General features: G+C 45.3%; 2 protein-coding genes across 5 annotated transcripts; one reads left to right on the forward strand and one right to left on the reverse strand.

Annotated features, from left to right (window-relative positions):
* Positions 1–861: 861 nt before the first annotated feature.
* csrnp3 (cysteine-serine-rich nuclear protein 3) lies at positions 862–6330 on the forward strand. The gene is given in 5 exon segments (XM_053440618.1): positions 862–1024; positions 4296–4555; positions 4730–5026; positions 5202–5714; positions 5716–6330. Coding segments are annotated over 5 exon segments (1848 nt in total).
* A 2658-nt stretch (positions 6331–8988) lies between these two features.
* Positions 8989–17563, reverse strand: galnt3 (UDP-N-acetyl-alpha-D-galactosamine:polypeptide N-acetylgalactosaminyltransferase 3 (GalNAc-T3)). Of its 4 annotated transcripts, none has more exons than XR_008341832.1 (12): positions 17308–17563; positions 16478–17012; positions 15514–15686; positions 14834–14983; positions 14405–14639; positions 14204–14321; positions 13381–13581; positions 11522–11653; positions 11139–11240; positions 10897–11049; positions 10342–10796; positions 8989–9700 (listed from the first exon to the last, which is right to left on the reverse strand). XR_008341832.1 is itself a non-coding variant. In XM_053440617.1 (12 exons), the coding sequence occupies exons 2-11, from the start codon at positions 16972–16974 to the stop codon at positions 10683–10685; spliced, it is 1875 nt and encodes a 624-aa protein (XP_053296592.1). In that variant the 5' UTR covers positions 16975–17012; positions 17308–17563; the 3' UTR covers positions 10013–10568. The 4 variants fall into 4 exon arrangements, 3 of the variants coding, with proteins under 3 accessions (XP_053296592.1, XP_053296591.1, XP_053296590.1); XM_053440617.1 differs by lacking the exon at positions 8989–9700 and having other exon boundaries at positions 10013–10568; positions 10683–10796; XM_053440616.1 differs by lacking the exon at positions 8989–9700 and having other exon boundaries at positions 10013–10568; positions 10660–10796.
* Positions 17564–18029: the final 466 nt, after the last annotated feature.

An 18029-nucleotide genomic window follows, 5' to 3' on the forward strand; every position in this document is an offset into this window, starting at 1 on the left:
AGTTTTACTAACAAAAGGTCTCTGGCTGGCTGATATTTATGGGGCCATTTTGCCTATTACATTTACAGTGCCGTATGAAGACACGGCTATTGACTGCATTTGTTGCAGATTACAAGGCAAATTATGGGCTGTCAGTATGGATTTCTTTACTCTGCTCTGTGGTACCTTCATAACAGAAGCTTGCAACAGGATGTCACTTCAAGAGCAGCTTCACCAATTCCTCCTCTGGTGCTACAGATAGCTATACGTGCAAATCAGTTCACGGAAAATAACCTCCGGCTGTGTTTGCACCGGAATAAAAAAGGGTTCGGAACGGCTCCTGTGCTATAAGATGACATGCAACATATTTGAGCCAGTATCTCATTAATCATTTGCTTTCCAGGTGTATAGAGATCAAGTATCATACAGTATTGTTTATAATTAAAATCTGAGCATCTGGGTCCAGTGTCTTTTTTTGTCTCTGGCCTCAAAGACACTGGAATGAGCTAAATGCAAAGAAGACCTACTATGTAATTAGTAGCTTTCTCCTTCCACCTCGTCTGGGAGCTGGATAGCGGCAGGAGAGATTGTGTGTGTGTGTGTGTGTGTGTGTGTGTGTGTGTGTGTGTGTGTGTGTGTGTGTGTGTGTGTGTGTGTGTGTGTGTGTGTGTGTGTGTGTGTGTGTGTGTGTGTGTGTGTGTGTGTGTGTGTGTGTGTGTGTGTGTGTGTGTGTGTGTGTGTGTGTGTGTGTTCATATGAATGGGGGGATGGGGTGCATGTGTTGTCTCACTGCTAATTGAGTGTGCTGAGGATTATGAAGGCCCCCAAACTGGATATTAAATAATATGTGGCCCCTCTCTCGTCTCTTGGTTTCAGGTGCAGATGCGGCAGGCCATGAGCGGAATACTGAAGAGGAAATTTGAGGAGGTGGAATCCACCTCCTCCCCGTGCTCTTCCCTGCGGGAGTCTGATGATGAGGTCTCCTGCAGCGAGAGTGGGGATAGCAGTGACAGTGTCAACCCCTCAGCCTCAGGCCCTTTCACCCGTGAGTGTCCGGGTCTTTATAAGTGCATGCATTGTGCATCGTGTGGCCAACGTGTGCTACTGATGTTAAGATGAATCGAGTCATCGCAAGGAAAAACAAAGCTAAAGCGCTGAAAGGGATTTTTAATGAAGATGGGAATGACCCTCAGAGCCAGCTTGATTCTGTAGCTCACGATCAATACAGCATCCAGGTCAAAGAAACAAATGGTCGTGTCTGTTGATTCAGGAGTATAACATGAAGACATTAATATACAATATAATATAAGACATAATGTAATGTGTAAGAGTCCAGTGCTGTAATAAAGGGAAGGATACACAGGCAGTTTCCCTCAATATGATCAGCATCGGTGTGAGAAGGAGCTGCTGCAGGCTCAAGCTGTGTGTGTGCAACACTGCTGACACTGTACATGCAAATGAGCCCGTCTCTGTGATCAGCACAGCCGCTGAAAGCAAAATTATGAAATATCTGCTTAAATAAATCATATCATTTCGATGGAATAGCCATTTGTGAGGAGTGAGAGATATATAGTCAAAATGCACATGCACACTGAAAATGAGATGTGATCCAAGGTTGATAAAAACAGAGGTTGCAACTTACAATTTGAACCACAGCCAAGGCGGTCAGGGGACGGATCCAGGAATGTTTTTTCTCACTTTGTTTTTATGACGCTTTTCAATATCCTCACCATTTACCCAGGGAATAATTCATGCCTCTGTTAAGAAGAAAACAGGCTTATTTTGGAAACTCATATCTATTAATGTGTGAAAATGGCTAGAGCTTGATAGAATTTAAGGGGACTGTTTGATCTCGCTGGAGGTATACGCTCAATTGTGAGCCATTGTATTTATTGATAATTATTTTCTCAATCATTCAGTCCACATGTCAATTAACTGTTTGATCTATAAAACATCTCTAATGGTAAAAAGAGTACCCCTAAGTTCCGCATGTGGATTTGTACGCATAATCAAGAATCCAGAATTAGAAATTATTCATTTTAGAACATTTTAAAACTAGGAAAAGCAGCAAACCTTCACATCAAAGGTGAAACTATCAAATTGACTTTTCTTGAATGAGACTCAGGTAATCATCAAAATAATGGCGGATTCGTTTTCTACAGGAAAAGTTGTTCTTTCTTTTTTAAGAAGAGGTCTCAGGGACATTAGGATTCTTGGCAGATTGTCAGTTTTGCTTTTTGAATTAACAAATGCTTCAAAAGAGGTCGGGCACTGAGAGATTCCACAGTTCTCCCTCGTTTGAACTGACTCTGTATTGAAGAATTCCTTTTAATTGAGTAATAAACCAACCACAACAAAAACACGTCTCCCTCCCCGAGCAGGTTCAAAAGGACACTGAAGTCGTCTCCAGTAAGTAACAATGAGCTCACGGGAATCTTAATGTCTGAGAAATGTGAGTGAACTGGATCACACAGTTGTAGACTACTAATCCTTTTGGGAGATTGTGAAAGAATTTAGATGTTTGATGGCAAAGTAAAAAATCTCAGTAGTGTGATTCTGAAGGAGCAAAAGACAGGAGCCTTTTTTGAATGAGATGTGTTTAAATAGGTGAATTTTTGATTTATTACTTTAGTTTCTATTTAATGTCAAAACTATACTTGGGATTTTACTTGTCCTTGTTAATGAAATGCAGTAGAGTGTCTATTAGGCTTCTTCCTGCTGGGGGGGGGGCATAAGTAGGGTGCTGCGTCCCTGGAGGCTGAGCCTTTGCCTCAGTGTCAGCTGCAGCTGCTGGTGACTGTGGGCTTGAGAGGGTCGGCTAGCAGCGCCAAGGGAGCTGTGCACCGTTAAGACTCCTGTGAAGTGGCTTGTGCATAAGCGGGGGATGACCCTGTCGGCAGCAGGATGAAACAATGAAGTGATTTTATGACACAGCGCCAACACTTGCTGACTATAGCAGAGCCGTATGCATGTAATATTTTGGTTTAATGGAAGGGAATGGAATCGCAGGGTAACTATAATATCACTTTACAACGATTCTGCACTAATGAATATATTGCAAGACAATCCTACAACAATACATCATGATTCAAGATACAAGATTTTTTATTATCATAAGCACAACAATAACATTAAGCAGTCGCTGGCAATGAAATGCTTGAGTCACAGGCTCTCTTCTAGCAATGCTCAAGTAATTAAAACCCCAAAAAATAAAATAGAAATACTATAAAATAGAATAAAATAGACTTTCAAAAATTTAAAATAGAAAATTTTATATATATATCTAAATATAAATATTTACAGATGAAGAGAAAAATAAAACAACAATAGTGCAATTTGATATCTGTCTAACTGAAGAGCGGTAAAGGGCAGGATTTTATTCTCTGTGGTGTCAGTGTCATTGAGTTTGACTCAAACTGAGAGGATCTAATGTAAAATAGCCATAAACTGGCCAAATTATATATCTATGTATTAAATAACTTGATATTTGGTGCAGACATATCGATTAGTGTATCTCACGAATCAGGATGATGATATATATTGCAGTATTGAGATTGTGTCCCACTCATATTTAATATAGGGATTCTTGAGAAAAGCTAATTAACGTGTGCTGACTGTTTTGACACCAAGTACAAGCGAACACCTGTTCTGTATTTGTTCTTATGAAGGTAATGAACCTCTGCTGTGTCGCCCCTCGGTCTGACAGCTCTACATCTGTAATGAAATGCATTGTCCCTCTTCCGGGGGGTGGAGAGCTGTTAGAACCAGATGGTTTCTATTTGTCCTGTCTGTCTGAAATGGCTGTGAATGCCGGGAACGCTGCTTCTGTGAACCAGGCCTCCTCATCTCTGGGCCAGGCGGGGGGGATTATTTATGCTCCATCGTTTTCCCCCCCCTCCCCTCTCCGCCCCTCCTTCCCGTAGTGCTCTCCTTAGAAAGGCACCGAGGACTCACAGGCCAAGCAGAACCTCAAAAATACGATAAAACCCTTATTTTACGAAGGTGTGCTAAGTTCAAGATATTGAGGAGCGCCTTGTAAAGACGCCAAGAAAGAATTGCTCATATTTCAGGAGTTAAAGGGCGACAGTCTCAGCAGATCTCCGGCCCGGGTTTTATAATAAAAAAGTCACTTATCTAAACAGGCTTTAGGTGGCTATAAAACTCCAGAGAAAGAATGTATGCAGGATAAAACATCGGCTGCGCCCGAGTGACACAATTCTTTCCATATGGGATTATTAAAATGAAATGATTAATGAGCGCACCACCTTATTAACTGTCAGTGTTTGTTATTATTTTTTTGCCAATTTCCTTTGCAGCTGATTCAATAATGAAGCGAGAGAAGCGTCTGCGCACCAGGAGGGTGCATTTCGAGAACGTGACGGTTTACTACTTCAGCCGGCGGCAGGGCTTCACCAGTGTGCCCAGCCAGGGCGGCAGCACACTGGGCATGTCCAACAGGCACAGCTGGATCAGGCAGTACTCACTGGGCGAGTTTGCCCTGGAACAGGAGAGGATCCATAGAGATATGCTCCGAGACCACCTGAAGGAGGAGAAGCTCAACTCAATCAAGCTCAAGGTACGTGACTTGTGATACAAGCATCAGTCAGTGGAGCTCGGTATCAAACAGGCTGTGTTAGGAAATAGAAACGACTTTGGTCTGAAAGACAATTCATCTATCTTTGGGGTCAGCTCTTTGTTCTCTCACTTTTATCGACTTTGACTCGAGGATGTGACTCCCTCTTGTTTCCAGCTGACTAAGAACGGCACGGTGGAGTCTGAGGAGGCCAACACTCTCACGGCAGAGGACATCTCCGACGACGACATTGACCTGGACAACACAGAGGTGGACGAGTACTTCTTCCTGCAGCCGCTCACCACCAAGAAGCGTCGGGCGCTGCTGCGTACCTCCGGGGTGAAGAAGATCGATGTGGAGGAGAAACATGACCTGCGGACCATCCGGATGTCCAGGGAGGACTGCGGCTGTGACTGCCGAGTCTTCTGCGACCCCGAGACCTGTGCCTGCAGCATCGCGGGGATCAAGTGCCAGGTAACTCCCGTGACATGCACGTGTTCTGTCCATGTTCTATTTTGCTATACAGCTAAGTATACTGAGGCGAGAAGGTGCAGGGTATTCTAACTTTAGTTTGTTGTTTTAATACACAACACAGATCATCTCAACGTAAAATGAATGGCATAGTAAAGCTAGTTTGTGTTTCCCTCAGGTGGACCGCATGTCATTTCCATGCGGTTGCACAAAAGAGGGCTGCACCAACGCAACCGGCCGAGTGGAGTTCAATCCCATCCGCGTCCGGACCCATTTCTTGCACACTATAATGAAGCTCGAGCTGGAGAAGAGTCGTGAGCAGCAGCAGGCGCCCCCAGCAAATGGCTACCGCGGCGAAACCAACGAACTGGCAAGCGGGAATCCTCTGGTGCAGTCCCAGCACAGGTTGGAATACTCGCTGTCCGACACCGGGCCACAGACGGCTGGCGTCCACCTGCAGACCATGGACGAGATGGAGGCACCTCTGGACGATGAGGAAGAGGACGAAGAGGACGAGGAGGAGGAGGAGGAGGAAGAGGAGAATGAAGACGACGAGGATAGTAGCAGCGTTTGCAGCGGACTCTCTGACTCCAGCACACAGAGCTTAGCCAATAGCGACTCTGAGGAGGAGGAGGAGGATGACGAGGATGATGAGGAGAAGTCTGAGAGCTTTGGGGAGGACGTGACGGCCCCCCCCGGTGCTGCACACTGATGTGGTCCCTCTGTCCGCTGTGCTGTGTTACAGTGACAGCTCTGTGTCACATGACAACCACATGAATGGAAACGCTTATTTAATGAACTCCCCCTCGGCTGAGTACTATCAGCTGGGGAGCTCCGGGGCCGTCTCCAGCGGCCAAACCAGCCAACCCAGTGAACCCTATGGGGAAGCCTTAGCATTCCAAGATCCGGTCGGCATGACCAACGGCGGCGCAGCACAAGGGCCGTTCAACGTGGCCGCCGGGCAGTACACAGACTACTCCAATCAGGCTGCAGAACAATACACAGCCAATCACCACTTCACCCTGGCCAACGGGGCTCCGGCCGCCCCTCTGACCTGCTTCACAGCGGATCCGGAGAAGAAGGTGCTGTCCAAGGCGGCGCTCGTGGAGCCGCCTGAAAACCAGAACCAACCGCAGTTCCAGAACTTCCTGAACAATAACTCCCAGGGCTCCTACAGCTCATGTATGACAGCGGAGCCGCCACAGCAAGACTCTGGCGTTAACAGACAATCTGACCTGACCTTGCTAGCGAACAGTACTAAGAACCTCCCTTTACCAGACCATTGCCCCGGGGTCACAGCCATTTAGTGAGCCACATGTTGTTAAGTGTTCTTTTCACCGGAGCGTCTTCACCGGAGCCCGACCCAGTGGTGTTTCAAAGGGAACACAATCGTGGCCTATTTTTTTTTTTTTATTATCTGACCTTGCATTTCAAAGCAATTCACATTTCAGCTGTAACTATAAAGGCACAGACTGGCGGACACTGAAGGTTTCTGCACTGCAGCGAGGAGAAGTAAAAAAAAAAAAAATCTAATATAAGTTATGTCATGCTGTGCGATGTATCTTGTAATTTCAGATGTAAAGTTCTAGTTCAAAGCAGATATCGTTCTGTAAATGTTACTTTTCAGTGTCTACTGTTTGTGTCGGATGTGCAAAAAAAAAAAAAGAAGTTTATTGTCAGTTTATTTATTGTTTTTCGGAATTATGTGCATAACTTATATATTGTAAATGTTTTGATAACGACGTGCATGCTGTTTTAGGCGAATCTCCATGACATTTGTGCAGGAAAAAAAAAAACTGCTATCGTTTTATATATATATATATATAAAAAACGTGTTGAATACATAATGTACATTTCTCTTTTTCTTTTTGTCACCAATTATTATATGCTTTTCTATATGGTTTGGAAAAGCATGACAAAACCCTGATCTCTTCTTTGTATGTTGTATCGTATGGAATACAATATCGATAGGATAAAATGTCGTCCAACATATGAGAATCAATTCACAGCCTTTTGCACTTAACTCGTGGGGGGGGGGGGGGCGGTGGCATGCGGCTGGCTTTAACTGATGAATACTTGAACGGTATAAAACTAAAGCCACCTCACGTCTCCTTCCCTCCGTTCACTGCAAGTGTCGCTGCAAATGAAGATTTATCCTCTGAAGCACTTCATTAACAAAAGGATATTAATAAAGTAGCACTTTGACACATCTCTGAAAAGTACAAGAAGCTCTATGACTCATCGTAGACAATAGAACTATGTTTATCATTTAATTAGCGTAACAGGCCTGATTTGAGAAAAAGTGCTAATCGCTACATTAAGCGCTCTAAGAACTAGGATGTTTATTTATGCGAATCTAATAATGATGTTGATTTGTTCCAGTGAAACGTCGAGTGCAATAGTTGGAGGGTTTTTCTTTTTAGGAGGAACTGAGATTGATTTTAATTAACCGTCTTTTTCACTTGCATCGGTTTTATAAAAGAAAACAAGAAGCCACAGTTTTAATAATTGTATACTGGGGGGAACAAAATGTTCAAGGTTGACAATCAAAGCTTATTATCAGACGTGATTCACTTCAGTATTCACCAGATGACTCCTGAGTCCTATGAGCCATTGAAAACCACAGCCAGATGATGAGAAGTCTTCACCAAAAATCTGTAAATAGCCTTTTACCACATCTTTGTAAAAATTCAGTGACGAGAAAAGGGAAATTGGAAATTACTGCTCAACAACCTGGAGACTGCAATAATTCAGTGAACGGCACTACAGCAATATGTCGCTGAGCTCTTTGCTCCTGCATGATCACAGGTATGTGTCCCTCTTCCCAGCTTGCAAACATCTGCCCACTGTTTATAATCTTGGGGGGGGGGGGGGGGGGGGGGGGGGGGGGGTTTAGCACCGACGCTCTGTTGATCATGCGTCAGTGGCATCAGCACGGCCCGTCAGCACAGACTCATTGTGCCAAGGCATAACGAGTGTGAAGGCTACAGACACGATACTGACACAGCATCAAGTGACAAATCCTGTGTTTGGTTTTTATTTTCCAGTATTTATTATGAATGCTATATTGAGATGTTGTATTTATTGTGGTTTACTAAAAGTCTGTATTGAGTAAATTGCTTCACTATCTTGTAATAGTGTTTTCTTTGTTTCATGCTGGTTGTGAGTTGTACAGCTTTATGTGCCTGATTTATTTACTGGTCTCTGATATTCCGTGAAATGCACATGTTTTGCACAAAGTTTTTTCCAATGTGTTTGGTTTTTGTTCCCCCCCCCCCTCCCTAAGTGTAGATAAGACAAGTTAATTTTCAATTGCTCCGTTTTTGACATGATTTTGGAATATGTTGAATTAAAATTGCTCTTTTTATCTTACTGCTGCTGATGTTATATTGTGTTAAATCTCAGATCAGGCCCACACGTTGAGGATGTTGCTGCCATGCAACCTTGTATGAGGTGAGCGATTACTTAGTGCAAAGCGCCCTCTGCAGGCCACATAGAGTATTAATAAACTGTGTGAAAAAGTTCTTCATACGAGAACTAACGATAAAACTGAATGAAAATATTAAGCAATTTCAAAGAACATTTTGAAATTGGATTTAAAAGCAGTGGTAGATATAGAGCACTGCTAGAAGACGACTATCAGCTGATCTAAGCAAAAAATAAATATGCCTATTCGTCGACTTTATGCATCTAATTTACACAATCAATTTTCATATCACTTTTAATTTAATGAAGTATTTTCTCTCATGTTAAATTGTGAATGAGTCAGATGACCTGAGTGATTTGATAAAAATATACATCAAAAGAATAGATATTTAGATACATGAAGTCGACATTTTAGGCAGAATTATTATTCATTTACAGTAAAGCAAGTAAATCCTTGACATACAAAAGGTGCTGGGTTGTTTAAAGCTTTTAAGTACATCAATAAAATCATAAATAACATCTTAAACCACAAAGAGACATATACTACCCAACAGAATTTATTGAGCTAAAAAATAACAACTCAAATACCAAGGCACTCTTTACAAAACACCAGTTTCCAGTTTTAGAAAACACTCATATTTGACCTGTTCCTCACCAAACACAATCATTTACATTGTTCCACTTCGGTCTAAACACCAGTGCCTGCACCAGAAGTTCATGCGTGGACTCCTGCTCAGCTGTAAAGGACGAGTTTGAGGCATTCGATCTGTAAATAAAGTTCATTGGGCGCAATCATTTTACATTGAACGTTTCCTTTCAAAAACACCGACGTGTAAAAACTGCCACGATTGAGAGAATTTAAGAGACATTTTGGAATGCTTGAACTTGGGATGAAAACAGAGTCCAGGGTTTGGACAAACTCTATATCTCGTGTTTGAGGGTCAACTCATTTTCTTGCAACTTAAACATACAGAATTCAAAACGTCACTCTTTTCTCGTTTTACGTCTCCTTGTTTTTTTTGGCAAACGTTTTCTTAACTTAAAACTCTGAGGCTTAGAAATTCACCTCAGGAGATAATTCAATTAAATAAATCGACTTCGGCCCTGACGTGAAGAGCATTCCCATCACACCACTGCACAAGTCGAATCCCACCATACAACTACCCGTTCCACCACCATCCCCTAACCACTCTTTCCACCCAGAATAAAATTACATCCAAGGCACTGGACGGTACCAAGCAGTCTTCCCATCTAAAAAAAAAAAAAAAAAAAAAAAAAACACATTTAATATAAGGGACAATGCACACCGCAGCTGTGTGTTTCAGACTTCCTCTTCTCTTTGGTGATGGGATTTCCGTGAGTCCAGCTTGAACCTCATGTTGCCTCCGCGGAGCAGGTGAGGTTCTTGTCTGTGTTAGTTTGTTAGCAGGGTTACACAAAAACCACAGGATGGATTACCACGAAACTCTGTGGAGGGATGGAGTGTGGGTCAGGGAAGAACCCATTCACTGTTGGTGCAGGTCTGGAACAAGGAGCCGATCCAGGAATCATCCCCCCCCCCCCCCCCCCCCCCCCCCCCCCATTTTCTTTAGTGCGATAGGATGTTTTAAAAGATTTTTGTCAAACATCTGTCGGAGAATTTAAAAAATAAAAATCTTGATATATTTAGGGGGCTTATATTTATGAGTGTGCGCAATTTGGTACAGATCCAAATAATAAAAAAAATCTACTTCTAGTGGAATTTAATTGTGGGGGCCTTGGTGGAGGTATGTGCTCTACCGAGCGCCATTCGGGTTTACAATGTTCACGGCCTGCTGTGCGTCTTGTGTCAGTTTCATGTTCATGTAAAAAAATATGAACATGGAGAAAATATTCAGTGTTGTCTTACCTACCTAATACTGCATGGCTGAGAAGACTCGGAGTAGTGAAAGCATCTCAAACACAATCTTCATTGCTCTATGAATCTCAGTTCACAGTCTGTCTGGGGCTTATATCGTTTCAATGCTTTTCCTTCCGGCAGAGAAACACTGGATTTCTCCCAAAGTCCAAACTCTCCAGCAGCAGCAGCAGTTCAGTTCTTCGATGTATAAAAATAAATTAAAAACTCAATGTCCTTGATCTAAAAAAAAAAAAAAAAAAAACTTGCATTATAACTGCATAGTTTAGTATTCTTATGGACTCTGTTTGCCTTATGCATATGGAGTAGCTACTTGTAAAGTGGCGGTTCGCACACTTAGACAAAGGACCAGAGCTGGTATCTGTCTGAGGGGTTGCACTGGGTGAGAGAAGGATGCTCATGACGGGCACTCAGACACAGGTTCAGTCCCGGGATGAAGAATAACTGGTTCTACGTGAAAACAGGAGAAAGCGCCGTTAGTTTCTGAAACAATACATCACACTCTCGGCATCTGAAATAGTGCAGATGCAAAAAGAGAAGCTCAACTCACATCCTTCAGTACCCATTTTTGCTCCAATCCTACAAGTGTGTCCCTGCCTTTATACTGGCAGTCCTCCAGCTTCAATGCCCCGCTGGCCCCGTGCAAACACAGCTCCTTCTGAATGTTGTGTCTAATCTCCTGATGTGTGGAGTACTCAAAATACTACGGAACAGGGGGGGAAAAAAGTATTAAATCAGTGTACTGTGATTAAAACCATTCATACGTTTTGCCAAATACGTTTTCTAACTGACCTGGTTCCCTCCTTGTCCATGACATGGGTACATGATCAGCTCTTTCCCCCCCTCATTGTTCTCGCCAGCATCCAGACATGAGTCTTTGCCCACACTTTTCACCTACAGAGAAAGAGAAGGGGAAAAGGGGGGGGGGGGGGGGCAAGCAGTGAGAGGAAACAAAATGAAAAACCAACATCCAGTGCAAGCTGTTCAAACAACTTTAGTCTCTGGAGTGCTTTTCGGTGGTGTCAAATTGGAACTGCTCAGTATACCCTCTGGAGATCCTATGTGGAAACCCACAGTGGCTAGACAGAGCTCTGAGGTTTGGAAAGAGAGAGAGAGAGAGAGGGCTGGTGGGGTTTGGGGTTTGTGTGTGTGTGGGTGTGTGTGGGTGTTCTTACAGAGCCAAAGTGAATTGGGTTGAGATCAGGCAAGAAGACCTCCGGATAAACGTTCTTCAAATACCAGGAGAAGCTGTTGCACTGCAGCCGCGCCCGGAGGTCCACACGTTTGGAGGTGTCTCCAAATGTCCTCTGTTAAACCAATGACAGCCAGGATATCGTTCGTCAACTCCCAGTGCAGACACACTGGATACTTACATTTTTTATTTTCACTACCATTCTGATATATGTGGATCAAATATTGCCATCCACTGAGGAAATTGATCCTGGATTTTATTGAAATCTGCACCAAATAGCACCCAGTCATAAATATCGGTCCCCTAAATCAGATTTTATTTCATCCAGTACGATGAATTATTCTCTCAGAAATCAGTGAATAACACCCTATCCTGTAATGCTAAAGAAAGTTTATAAATAACTCCTGAATCTGCACCAAAACGTATTGGCTTTTTCTCCGACCCATACCACATCATTCCGCCAATTTCTGCAGTAATCCTTCTTGTGGTTTTCTTGGAATCATGCTAAATAACTGACAGATATTTCATGCAGATGAAAATATAACTTCCCTGGCAGAGGTAATAGAGTCCAGAGCAGCTCTGTGAGACCACCTGAGAACAGTGGTGGAGCGAAATGCTAATAACAGCATGTTAACATGTCCACAATGTTTAATCTTTACCATGCTCACGATCTTAGTTTAGCAAGTTAGCATTTAGCATCAAACGCACAGTTCAGCTTAGTCAGAGGGGAAATGGTCGATCATGAAAAACTAAATACTGGACAAATGGAATATTATGACTGGATAGGTGCTTGAGGAAAAGCTAGTGGATCACCAAAGTTTTGACAATTCATCCTCTGGGGACAATGAATGCCAGCACCAAACTGAATGGCATATCCTTCGTAAAGTAAATTACATCAAGAACAAAAATGTTAACCATGGACATTTGTACATTTTGCATAAAAAGCATTATTAAAATATAGTTCAGCCTGGACCAGAATGAGTGAATGACTGACATCTCCATCGACAGAGAGAAGCTCTGAACTGTCGTCCAATTATCAAACCACTTAAAAAGAAAAGACAAATAAATGCACATCAGCCTCAATACTCTTCTGACTTCTGGAAAGTCTTCTGGAAAGTCAATGACTGTGTTCCCGTGCTCTAATGACTCCTTTCTTCAACTCATTAACTGGGGACGATGGTATTCCATCACTGCTCCTTTAAAACTGAAGCGTAACAGCACATCTAAGAGGCTTCGCTGGCACCTCGGAGCTCTCGAATAACGAGAGCTCTTAATATAATGACGAGGCGGGGGCTCACACGAGTGCACACCGATATCTGCTACAGCGGATTCCTTGAAGCTCTAGATGACAGTGCTGTCTGTTTGAAGCCAGCGGGTGAGGGGCTGGGCCACTTTGTGTGGTGCAGCCCTCGGGGAACGGTTTACAGCACCTATGGGACCATATGTTGGGAAACGCAAAGGGCCTGGTGACATTTACCAGAGTCGACTTCCGTCCGGCCCCTTTTCCCCCCTCAGTCGTTTAACGGCTCTCAGCCACTAATGGATCATCTCTTACTGTCTGTTTCAAAGAATGTGTTTCATATCCACGGAAGTGTGCATTGACAACTATTGTAATTCGAAGCTGTATCTTAGGCAAGGCATTATCAGACTTAAAGCTGGAGTTACTTAAACTAGTCTCTAGGGGGAGCAGTCCTAAAAACCTGACATTATGATTATAGATAAAAAAGAAAGATAAAGCTGCAGAGCACCTTGCAGCTCAGTCATCGGCAGCAGGTTTCACAGAACATTAAAATGTAGGATACACACACAGGCTTTGACAGGGACAATAGAACCAGTACATACATCTCTCGCTATCTGCGCAGCTTGCTGGTTGCGACGGTAGAAGATCTCCTTGTAGTCGTCCATCCACACCTCGGCCAGACGGACCTGGTTGCGAGCTATCACCTGCGTGCCCTTGGGGAAGGTGTGGGGGCTCTTGGTGCGGAACACGTGACCCACGATGGAGCAAGGCAGGATCTCCAGCTGTCCGCCGCACTGCCACACCTGCAAGTTAATGGGAGCGACGGCACAGAAGTATAATGACGTGCACTTAGGAAACATCTGCAGCCGTGGACACTGGTGGGATTCAGGGGGTAACAAAGGCTCAGGGATATTTAACAACACTGCAGCACATCCAGAATGAAGGTTTAAGCCGTGGTCAGACATGAACCCCTGGAGAATATCCGCAGAATTGGGTCGGGACTAGTTTCCCTCTGCACCCATTAACAACACAGCAGGAGATTTTACACTCAGAAGTGTTGAAAACAACATGGAAAACTCTTCAGGTGGGGGGTGGTGCAGCAGACAGAGGCAGGACATATAAATTCTGCTGCTGACATCACATGCTCTTGTTTATGGCACATCAACACTAGTGTTGGCCCCACGTCTTCTATGTGTATGGCATGGCTTTTTGTTTTGTGTCTGTTCCCTGGTAGTGAATCCTTCGGAGGTTCTCCTGCTGTTTTTCATATAGGCTCAGTCGGACACTATCCAGAGGTTTTTACAAAGAGGCTGACAGGAGCCTCTATTGGGACATTTACGTTCTCATATACAGCCCTTCTGGAGAATGTCTGGAGATTATCCGGAGTTCAGTGCGTGTCTGAAAGCAGCTTTAGTGTTGTCTTACCCTAAATGACATTTCAATATTCTCCCCGCCCCAGATTTCCATTTCTTCATCGTAGCTTCCGATATCGTAGAAATATTGTTTGGAGATGGAGAAGAGCCCGCCAGCGAATGTGGGAGTCCTGTGGAGACATTTGTGTTGAAGGTTTTTTTATTACTTCCCACGAGTTGATACTCTACAGTCGTGCGTCGTTTTGTTGCTTACTTGATGGGGTACGTTTCATCCTTCCTCCTCTTCTTCTCATGATCTGGGAGACTCTCCCAACCAAACGCCAGGCCCCAGTCAAAGTTTCCCCGGTTGTGGTTCTGGCCGTATGGCGACGGCTTCATGAACTCAAAGGTGTTGAGGTCGATGGTCGTGATATCGGGACTGACCACTGCGGTGGAGTTCTCTGCTATCCTTGCCAGCAGAGGCTCCAGCCACCCGTTAAAGCATTCACCTGTTAAAACACACACAGACAGGACAACAACCAGCAAATAGTTAAATATAGATAGAGATGTAATCCGAGCGCCTTCGGCTTCCGCGAACAACACACATTGTGGTTGTTGGCCTGTGGGTGTGTAGGTTTGGGTGTGGCAACTATGCAACAGGTTTTTTTCGTGTGTGTGAGTAACATGAGGGCTGTTGACTAACAGTGGGCGTCCAGGAAGGTGAGCGTGTCACCCGTGGCCACGGCGGCACCCAGCAGCCGAGCGGTGATGAGACCTTTCCTCTCTCGCTGACGCACAACTTTCACAATGCTCAGCCGCTTCAAATACTCGTCCAGCTCGTCCTTCAACGCATCTGAAAGAACAGGATCTCAATCAGACACGAAGTTGAGTTATGAGGGATATATGATATATATATATTCAGATGATGATATGGGTGAATGTTGAATATTTTAAAACAGCCCCATGAAGTTTAACGATTGCCCAAGTGTTGGACAGAAGGGAACCATCTGTGTCCCGACAAATTACGTTTACAGCATCAGAGGGACTGCGTTTTCTGAAACCTCTCTCTCTATCCTCTCCACCTCTACCCGACCTGTTAACAAGCGTTTACTCTGACTCATTTCTCGGTGCAGCCGCCGCTAATTCCTCTTAGGAAAGTTTTCACCGGCAGCCCCTCACTTCCTGCCGTAACCCACTTCACGGGCCACAGAAGGAGCCGAAGAGCCGCCCACCCAGCACGCAGCGTGAAATCAAACCAGCCCGAAGAGAGAGAGAGAGAGAGAGAGAGAGAGAGAGAGAGAGAGAGAGAGAGAGAGAGAGAGAGAGAGAGAGAGAGAGAGAGAGAGAGAGGGGCAGTCCTGAAAGGGCCCCATCGAGTTTTACCGTCCACGCTGGCGTCGTCCACCAGGATGATCTCCTTGAGGAGAATGGCCGGGGAGGTGTGCAGGACACTGTACACTGTCCTCAACAGAGTGCTCCAGGCCTCATTGTGAAACACGATTATCACACTGGTGGTTGGCAGGGGGGGGCAGCGCTTGAAGGTCTGCTCAATGCATCTGCAGCAAGAGGGGGGGGGGGGGGGGGGGGAGGAAAAAAAAAAAAAGAGCACAAAGATGTGACTGTCCGGTTGCGGCTCCTGAGCGGCACAATGGTTCTAGTTATTACATGGGCAGACTCTCCCCTGGGGGGTGTCCGTTTCGAATGTGACACTGCATGTGTGGCAGCCTTTGAAGAATACCTGACATATCAGAGCCAGGGAGACTTTGTTACTCATCCCTTATATGACAGCCAGTACATGGGCCGTCTTTATGTCTTTGTCATGTCCCGACTGCCCACTGACATGTACTTGGATGTGCCGTAATTAGCCAAACACAAACCTGCTCCTTCCTGAGCTGACCACAGTAACTGGGCAGGCATGCTGAGACAAAGTCCCAGTCAGAACAATCTCCTCTGTGGTTTTTCCACAGTTGCGAAAAAAACAAAGATGATGAGCTTGTTTGGGTTAGACGCTGGGTTATTGCCTCCCCCCTTCTGTATTACTCTGCCTTTTTCAGCGTGGGAAGTTATATTCTTGGCCAATACGTGAATCTGTGGAGTAGTAATACCAAACTGGAGTACAACATGTACAGCAGCAGGGATGCATTCACACCCACTAGGGGGTGCAATTACTTGAGGTACATTTCTAAAAATCAAAGTCATGGAGAGAATGAATTAAACATTTTTCAGTTGACAAAGCTCACTCACACCGTGCTCTTCCTGTTCTTTCTTGCACATTTCCACAGAGACTCTTTTGAGTGATTTTGCACAGGTTTATCAAAAAGCATGGAGACAGTGAAGGCTGACATACTCTGGTGGTCTGGTGTCTGCTCCCAGGTCTCTGCCCAACGAGATGCGGTCACTGGCGTACAGGTTGAAGCAGTGTTTCTCCTCGCCCCTCTCCTTCTCCTTCTGCTCGTCGGGGCTCAGCGAGTCTGTGTGGAAAGGTTTCCCGGCAGCTCCGGGGGAGAGGGGGTTCTGAGGAGGCCGCTCCAGGGCCGGCCTGAGCTCGGCGGCAGTGTAGCGACCCGGCAGACAGGACGTGTCGTCTGCTCTGTCCTGCTGACGCACCGGGGCTCGGATCTGCATCTTTGGCATGGCATCCCTGAAGTTATTGACAGCCCCAATCACCATGCCCAGCATGGCATCCCGCTTCACCGCGATCTCCCTCAGCCAGGGCTCCTCCTGTTGGTTCTGGCTCCCCACTTCCCATTGTATGAGGAACACGAACGTGACAAAGACGAGGGCCACCGCCACCAGTTTGAGGGGGTGCAACCTCCTGCGGAGCACTCTGCGGAGAGCTGTCATTCTTCTTCAGTGGAGACCAGGCTGCCTTTGGACTGCAGCTGAAATACATACAGTCACATGAGTAATGACACTTAAACCTGGAATCATATCATTTGAGATCCTGTCAGGGAGATATTACAGGCAGTGCCATGTCACTGAATAAACATAAACACCTTCAGCTGAAAGTTCAAACATTGGAGTGTAAAGCCTTTGCTGTTTGACATAATAAAAGCAGCTCCTGGTGAATCTAGAACTAACCTGCTGTTATCTACAAACCAAATATTGACGAGTGTCTCCATGAAATCAGCAAACTTCCCCCTGATCTGAGTTCCAGCAAAGAAAGAGTCCACGTACCATGAGGCGCAGGAGGAGTGCAGAGAGTTAAGGTTGGGAAAGACCTTTCAGTTGTTCCCGTGGGATCCGGCTCATCGCATCCTGCTCGGACCGGAGATCCTCTTAGTAGATCCTTGTTGAACTCCTATAGCGAACTTTCCCGTGGAGCCAGTCACACGCGAGGAACCGGGATTTGCTGTTTTCTTGCTCCTCACGAAACTTCCGTCTCGTTGGATCAAGGTGCGCTGCCCTCAGGTAGAAGGAGGAGACGCGTCGGTGCGCCTGCGCAGAGGAGAGCTGCGCGTGTCCAAATCCATACCTGAAGAGAGAGAGAGGAGCCGGTGACACAGCGACTCAACTGGTGCTTCCGGTCACAACTTTGAGTTTAATAACAGAATCCGCTCGAATCACGGCGGAATCAAACACTTGTCCTGTCGGTAGAGCTCCGCGCGGCGACTCTGCCTCCGCGGGATCCCGAGCCCAGTTCTCCACGGATTCAATACTGGTGTCATTAATGGGATTTGTTCTACTGGTCATTCAGCGGGACAGTTGCTGGGTTACAAATAAGCGGAGGAACGCACAGAACCCCACAGACAGCCCACCGCGTCCAATCGGGCTGTCTGGGGGGAAAGGCACCAGACCCGGGGACACCGAGACACTTCTCAAAACCGCACATGCACGCGTGCGTAAAGTTTCGTGTTTAAGCGCCTGTGCCCACGCTGAGCGTTCGAAGTTGAAAAAGA

The sequence above is a fragment of the Pleuronectes platessa genome, chromosome 14 (genome assembly GCF_947347685.1).
Source record: "Pleuronectes platessa chromosome 14, fPlePla1.1, whole genome shotgun sequence".
Classification (NCBI taxonomy): Eukaryota; Metazoa; Chordata; class Actinopteri; order Pleuronectiformes; family Pleuronectidae; genus Pleuronectes; species Pleuronectes platessa.

Coding starts and splice junctions, on each gene's coding strand:
- galnt3 (XM_053440617.1), bottom strand. CDS start 16,974: ATGACAGCTCTCCGCAGAGTGCTCCGCAGGAGGTTGCACCCCCTCAAA. Junction 14,984..15,513: donor GGACGACGCCAGCGTGGACG/GTAAAACTCGAT, acceptor CTGTTCTTTCAG/ATGCGTTGAAGGACGAGCTG. Junction 11,241..11,521: donor ACCCAATTCACTTTGGCTCT/GTAAGAACACCC, acceptor CTTTCTCTGTAG/GTGAAAAGTGTGGGCAAAGA.